Here is an 8,120-nt window from a genome sequence, read left to right on the forward strand (position 1 = left end):
CTGTTCTTCTGTGCCGGTCACCTCTGAGGCAGCTTGTACTCCTTCATAAGCTGCTAGGATCTCCTTCTCTGTTGGAGTGTAGTTGGCTTCAGATCCTCTGTAGCTTTGGCTCTAGAATCCAAGTGGATGGCCTTGGGTCTCACCAGGCACCTTTTGCCAGAGGCTCCAGGAAGGACCATTATCCCCAGCTGCAGAATAGAGTACATTCTTCACATCTGGTCCTGTCCTGACTGGCCCAAGGGCCACAGCATGGGCAATCTCCTGCTTATTCTGTTCAAATGCTTGCTGCTGTTCAGGGCCCCAATGGAAATCATTCTTCTTGCAGGTTACCAGATAGAGAGGGCTTTCGATTTGGCTGTACTCAGGGATGTGCATCCTCCAGAAACCTATGGCACCCAGACGAACTTGTGTGTCCTTCTTGCTGGTCGGTGGGGCCATTGCTGTGATCTTATCAATGACTTCTGTCGGGATCTGATAACATCCATCTTGCCACTTCACCCCCAGGAACTGGATCTCTCGGACAGGTCCTTTGACCTTACTCTTTTTGATGGCAAAACCAGCTCCCAGGAGAATCTGGATGATTTTCTTTCCTTTCTCAGAAACCTCCTCTGCTCTGTCCCCCCATACGATGATGTTGTCAATGTACTGCAGGTGTTCTGGAGCTCCACCCTTCTCTAGTGCAGCCTGGATCAGTCCGTGGCAGATGGTGGGCCTGTGTTTCTACCCCTGGGGCAGTTGGTTCCAGGTGTACTGCAACCCCTCCAGGTGAAAGCAAACTGTGGCCTACACTCTGCTGCTAATTTGCAATGTCAATAGTGGTGTACCACCTTGCTGCCTTGAACTCCAGCTCCTACTGGAGCTCCAGCAGGAACAGCAGGGTGCTGTTCTGGAAGGGTGCAGGTCTGGAACAGCAGCACTCAGCAGCAGGGTGGCTTCATTCAGGCCACAATAGTCCACAATCACTCTCCATTCTCCATCAGAGTTACGCACAGGCCAGATGGGGCTGTTGAAGGGTGAGTGGGTCTTGCTGACCATCCCTTGGCTCTCCAGCTCATGGATAATCTTATGGTTGGGGATCACAGAGTCTCAGTTTATTTGGTACTGCCGACGATGCACTATTGTGGTGGCAATTGGCACTTGCTGTTCCTCAACCTTCAACAATCCCACAGCAGAAGGGTTCTCTGAGAGACCTGGTAACAAATTCAACTGCTTAGCCACCTCTGTCTCCACAGCAGCTATTCCAAAAACCCATCTATGTCCCTTGGGGTCTTTGAAATATCTGTTCCTGAGGTAGTCAGTGCCCAGGATACATGGGACATCTGGACCAGTCACAATGGGGTGTTTCTGCCAGTCCTTCCCGGTCAAGCTCACCTCAGCTTCCAGCACGGTCAACTCCTGAGACCCTCCTGTCACCCCAGAAATGGAAATAGTCTCTGGTCCCACATGTCCTGAGGGCATTAACGTGCACTGAGCACCAGTATCAACCAAAGCCTGGTATTCTTGTGGGTCTGACGTGCCAGGCCATTGGATCCACACAGTCCAATAGACACAGTTCTCCCGTGCACCTCCGTGGCTAGAGGCAGGGCCCCTCTAACACTGGTCTTGGCTGGGACCATCACAGCTCTTTCCCTGTGAAAACAGTTGGGAGGAACCTTCTAGCAGGTCAGATCCTTGTCCATGAGATACCGGTACTGCACTTACTCTCATGGGCTTCCCTTTTTCTCTCTCCTTCAGCTCTTGTCCTCGGGCTGCTAGGGCACGGGTAGGTTTCTGTCCCACTGTCTCATGTCTTCTCCATGATGGACTAGGAAATGCCACATCTTGGTTCGTGGGGTCTGTCCGCTCTCTCTAACTGGGGAGCATCTGGCTCTGACTTCAGAGGCTCTGGTTCGCACTGGTGCCACGTGGAAGCTGTTTTCCTTCATCTCCTCTCTAAGTTTCTTCTGTTCATCTTGTACTTCTGTAGTCAGTGCCTTGAGGCTCTCAGCCATTGTCTCTATAGTGGAAATACGGGCCCATAACAGGGTGTGGACCATGCTGTTGTACATCCTGAGTTTATTCGTTACAGAGCCCACTGTCTCTCTGTTTCCTTCAAAGTGCAATGATGCCAAGAAAGTGTTGTATATAGGTAGCCGTACCTGTGAAAGGCTCCACCACATCTATGATATACACCTGATGTCATCGGGGTTGTGGCTGGGTTGCCCATCCTTGTCAAAATTGTCTCTAACAGTGCCATTTCTCTCAGGCATTGGATACCTTCCTCCATGTGTAACGGCAAGGCCCTTATATAACAAGGAATAATTCAGCTCCTCGTGGTGGTGTAATCAAAGAGAGTTTATTTCGAAATTCTTGCTCTTTATATCTCTTAATACCATGTGACTTCTTCAGCCAATAGAGTTATATGTGACTGTGCATGTTCTCTCGGGCCCATCTGCCCCGGCACATCCTCGTGCCTCCAGACACGCCTCCCACATCCATGGTCTTCCAGGCCGTCTCATAATGGTGCTGCTGCAGGAAGCCTCTGTAAACAAACTTCTCTCTCACACCTGTTAGAAGTCGCTCCCAGAGAGAAAGGGACTTTGACTCTCTCACGAATGCTTGCTTGATACCCACATCCTGGGCCAGGGATCCCAAATACCTTGCTTCATTGCTATCAAGTGGCAAGCCCTCACCCATAAGGTTCCACAATCAGCCAGGTCAAAATGGGCTTGTCTTGGCGTCAAGTAACATCATTCCACATATTGCAGAGCTGGTCATATGACAGGGATTTGGGAATGATCTCAGTTTCTGGGTCCTCCACTGGCTGTGAAGGCCCTGGTTCCCAGTCCTCATTAACTGGGCATATTGACTCGGCGTTATACTTCTTCCTCTGCACTGGGGCCACTTCTGCTGGCTGTAACTTCCCTTCTGGGTCTCCCCCCTCTGAAATGGGTCAGTCTCTCTCTCTCTCTCTCAGTTGTTCTCTGCGAGGTGTCCCGTGGGAAAAAAAAAATTCCTCTCAGGAAAAGAAAAGGAGATGGCCAAAACCAGCCCCCCCCCCCCGACTCTGTCTGGTCGGCCAACCAAACCAAAAACTCCTGACCAAAAGACTCTCCAGCCATGCCCCCAACAACTGCGCTCGCAGGGAACCTCCCCCTTCCCCCACTCCTGCGCTGCCCAGAGTGTGCGGCTCCGCTCTATCACCCACCCCCTCCCTGACTCTCCCCATCCCGGAATAAACAGATGGGAGGTGGAAAGGAGGAAAAAAATGGGACTCTAGGGAAAAAAATCCAACATCTCTTTTCAAACCTATGACAGAAGTGCATATATTTTCTATATGTGTAATTCTTTGATTTTTAGGTGAAGTGGATGTAATGGTCATGACCCCTGGTTTAAGCCTGCTCTGAGCCTATAATTTAAGCAACTTTGAAAAATCTTATCAACATAATAGTTAAGGTTTTCTTCCTGTAGCTTGTTGCTTGTGTGTAAAATCTCAATTTTTCAAAGATTTCCACATTAGTTTGTTTTGATTGCTAGTAAATAAAATTTTCCATTCAATTTCCTGTGCTGAGTACAGAAATAAGATCTAATGCTTGTTACATTAAAAGATATAACATTAACTGTACTTCATAAAGCTCCCTAAGACCATTCCGGCATTTAGATTTTTCTTTGCATGATTCTTTATCCCTGAGATTTGTGGAGAGGCACAAACCAGCAGAAAATCTTTCTTGGTACCAGCTCAGGAATTTCCTTGAGCTTTCATTAATTTCTCATGTCTGACAATAGCCCTGTATCCAGGAAAGTCCCAAAGCAGGCTTTTTTTAATATCTTTTTTTTTACCTGCACCCTGCAGATGCAGAAGCTTCTACGGGAAAGGTCAGCCCTACAAATGCCTTGTACATACACCAGGAAACCCCCCCAATAGGGGGACAGCATCTGATAGCTGCGAAATGGGGCCAGAAAAGACAATATTCAGATTAAAAACAGGAGAAGAAAATGTGAGGAGACACCAATGGCATAACCAAATCACCCAGTGGAGATGTTTCTCTTTTTAAGTGCATTTAGATAGGAATTCCAAATATATAGTTACACATCTGTGTTCAACAACCAGGAAATAAATGAAAAAGAAAATTGTGATTTTAGAACTTAATTTGTTTTGATTTAAACCCTAAACCCATGCATGACTACCAGTTTCTCTCAGTCTTTTTTTTTTGTGTCTTACTGATACCTGATACTTATAGTTCTTGGTCCTTCTTCCCTAGTTGTCTCATGTGCTTTGCATTTTAGCTCCTGTTTTTATTGTTCAGGTAAGTGGTGAGGAAGGAGCAGTTAAAGGGAAATAATATCTTCAGTGTGTCTCTCCAAGCCTGCTCCTGTAGCATTCCCCATACATCCATACAGCTCCCAGAGTTTTGGGGATGCTGTGTTTAATGTTCACTGCTGGGTTTGACTGCCACAACATGAAAAGCAGCAGCTCTTCCAGCAGCCTCCTGAGCCTCCCACCATCACAGCAATCCTAGGAAATGGGGAGCTGGGGGACTGGCAGTGCTCTTACAAATAGATTAAGATATAATTTCTCAATTTTGTTGCAGAATAGAAGCAATACAGAGTTACTCCACTTTGTGAAATGAAAATATATTTGCATGATGTTTTTTTCCAATACTATAACATGTTTATTTTCCTTCTTAACAAGTGATGGCAATATATTAATTGTACCTATTTTGCAATCCTTTAGGTGGCTATAATAGCTGGAAATTTTGAGCTTGCTGAATATATCAAGAATCACAGGGAAGCTGATATTGGTAAGCAAACTGTTAACAGGCACTGCAAATAAGCTCCACGTGTTTAAGCCAGGATTTTGCAAAGATGTTAAATCTGGTTCTATGTGAGATTTGACTACAGGGCTGATGACAAGTATAATTTCAGGGAGGTAACTCTTCTAAAAAAAATGAAGATGGGGGAAAAAGCTGAAATGTTTTCAAAATATGCTCTGAAAATGAAAATTTGGTAGGTAATGTGTAAGAATGGTAGATGCTTTTTAAGTATAAATCAGTTTGTAACATATTAAATACACACCCACATACCTGGACGAGCCAAATAGGCTCTTGCAGGCATTTTTGGCATTGCCCAAAATCAGCTTTCAGTAGGAATAATTGGTCAGAAGAAGATGGAGAAAGATGATTCCCTACAATTAAATAAATATGTGGCAGAATCCAACTCTTGATATCCATGAAAACATTTCCTGTCACGGAGTTTGGTGTGTGGCACTGGCTGAAGGGTAGAGACAGGCATTAAAGGCCCCTCACTGAAAAACCTTAAGGCTCTTTAAAGATTTTTTACGTAAAGAGATTCACCATTAAAATAAAACCAAGTTTGATAAAAGTGATTCCTAATACAGTTTCATAAAAATGATTTAAAATGCTTTCATTCAAGTAAATTAAAGCTTCACAGAAACATCCTGAAGTTGAACAAAAAAAGGCATTTCTTTTGAATGAAGAGGGTCTGTGTACTCTGCTCTGGTTTAACTCTGTGATGCAAATCTGTAACTTGATAGTATTTAATTTCTATGGAGAATTAGGCTAGCTCACATGAAATTTAAGATTAAAAATTGCTCTGGATTAAGGACTGCTTTCCATTCCCTTTCCTGGTTGCATATGGTCTACAGGAATATAATTAAAAATTTTATGTGGTAATGTGAATTCTTGTAGCTCTGTGATACTTTCAGCTCATTCAGAAAAACTGAGGACACATTGCATCAGAGTCATAATTTCTACATAAATTTCATAGTGAGTTTGAAAGGCTTTTTCCCTGGGATAGTGGGATAGTTTCTTTCCATGTAAGAATTCTTCATCCTTCTGGATTTATTAATAATCTGTAAAAAATTAACTAAAACCAAATCAGTTATTCCTAATAGGTTTATTGTTGTTTATATTTGCATATGGCTAATGCTTTTATGACTCTGTGAAGATGTTTAAATGAAAGGAAATAGTTGTTTAGACTCAAATGTTCCCTTAATTTCTGCCCTGTTAGTTCTTGATAGTCTCCAAATTTTCCTGACGCCTTCACTTTTCCACTGAAAAGTAGAAATATTGGTACTTCCATGATTGACCTGCATTTCTTTGCAAGATGGTGGTGGATTGAGCATAACTATTTAAATCAGTAGATTTGTCTTTAAGATTAAATATTAAGTTATTTCCTCCTACCTAATTTAAGTTAGCTGGACATTTTTCCTTTAAGATTTACCACTCTAAAAAAAAAAAAAAAAGTGAAGTCATCAAAATGTCTATTTCTAGAATGTCTTCCAGTTAAAAAAAAAAAGTAAATCAAAGAACCAAATCCTGAGCAGAAAACCTGAGAGCTGGTGTGATGATGAATGTGCAGAATGATGTCAGCATTTCATCTTCAACAAGCTGGCTTTAGCTTATCATACTTGTCTGGTTATCCACTATATCCATATGGTTTTGGATGTATTCCAACATATATCATTTGAGTAATGTACCTCCTTAGAGGCAACAGAGGGGGAAGGAATAGCAAAGAGCTTGAGGAGTATCCTCAAGGAGATAAGGACAGATCAAACTCAAGTCACTTGAGAAACATTTCATCATTCATCTCAGAAAGTGCATTTTTGGTTAGATGCTGAATTTTGATATCCAACCAGTTAATTAAACCTTGTTGTTATTATTTTAGGCTCATTTAATAACTGTAATCACTTTGTATTTTGTAATTATTTTAGACTCATTGAATAATAAGCTACAACTGTGGGAAATGCTTTGACATATGTGCAGCTTTTTGGGTGGGGTCTACTTGTCTGTGGAGGTTTATGGTTGTAGATGATGAGCTGTTCAATCATTTCACAGTCAACTTGTCAATGATATTCTTGATTATTCCCAATAGCATTCAGTGGAATGAGGGTTTGCGGAAAACTCCACATTGCTCTTGATTCATCGGGCAAAATTCCACTTTGCTCTTGGAAAAGTTCTAACATAATCTTTTAACTTTTAGTGATCCTTGTACACAGTAGCTTTAGCCATAGATGTTTTTTTTAAATGCAAGCATAATACACAACAAAGTAATAGAAGTGGCAATAATATTTTTTTTCAAAAGTAAGCTGCCTCCTTACCTGGATGTGTCATCTTAAGGGTGTGACTTTTATTGGTGGTAGTGATTGGAGGCTGGACTTGACTTAATAGTTTCAAGAACAGGTTTTATCTGGTGACAGAAAAAATTTTTTACATTTCTCAAACTGGAGTATTGAAAATATGAGAAACAATATTTGCTTGAAATCTCTGAGGAGCTACACTCCTCGTGTCCATCTGTTTTGACATGTGCTAATTAACATTACTCTTAGACAATTTTGTGGTCCCAAACTGCTGCTGTAGGAAGTCGCTGGTACTTTGATTGCAGAAGGTATTGTGTGGGTGTCTCCCAGTTTGTCAGCAGTCACAAAGCTGCTTTCCAGTAATGTTGCCAAAACTACAGTTCCAGAGATCTGACAGCAGTGTGATTCCTGGTCCTGTGCCTTGGGGTGAACGAGCTGCTCTGGTTGTAGCAGTGGTTGCAGCTCAGCCTTCTTGAGGCAGGAGGGTGCACTGCCTATGGAAGAGGCTGAATTACATGTCTAAAAGGGAGCTGTTTTTTAATTTTTTTGTTTTTTCCCTCCTTTTGCCTGAATCTCTGCCAAACTGTGGTGCTAAGGCTGTCCCTCTTGTTGAAGATGATGGAGAAGCAATTCAGGTGGAGAACGACCAGGGTATCCTCTAGCAGTAGAAAATCCTAATTTACAGCAGAGCCACTAAATCTTTGTTCTGCAGATCAAATCCCACAGAGATTGTTCTTTTAATTTAATTATAAACTGAATTAACTTATATTGGACAGATGTGTTCAAATTCTGAAAAATTAGGCATATATAAAATAAGTTTCTTTGCAATAATCATAAGAATTCACAGTTCTGTAAAAAGAAAAAAATGGAAAAATATTTCTTTGTGCAAGTTTCGAGCTGGCTTCCCGCCAAGCCCCCGAAACCCGACAACAAGGACCCGTTTCCCAGAAGGGGAAGAGAAAAGAAAGAACCAAAACAGCCAAAGCTATAGCAAATATATATATATATTTTACATATGAGACAGATACACAAAAGGGGAATA

The 8,120-nt window shown here is 42.3% G+C and overlaps 1 protein-coding gene across 1 annotated transcript in view; it reads left to right on the plus strand.

Annotated features, from left to right (window-relative positions):
• Positions 1-8,120, plus strand: part of SHANK2 (SH3 and multiple ankyrin repeat domains 2) — a 330,841-nt gene that overhangs the window by 70,307 nt on the left and 252,414 nt on the right. The window contains exon 11 of the mRNA XM_017826777.1: positions 4,715-4,781. Within this exon, the coding sequence (XP_017682266.1) occupies positions 4,715-4,781 (67 nt within the window). The remainder of the gene's footprint in view (positions 1-4,714; positions 4,782-8,120) is intronic.

The sequence above is a fragment of the Lepidothrix coronata genome, unplaced genomic scaffold (assembly GCF_001604755.1).
Source record: "Lepidothrix coronata isolate B3197 unplaced genomic scaffold, Lepidothrix_coronata-1.0 Scaffold130, whole genome shotgun sequence".
Lineage (NCBI taxonomy): Eukaryota > Metazoa > Chordata > Aves > Passeriformes > Pipridae > Lepidothrix > Lepidothrix coronata.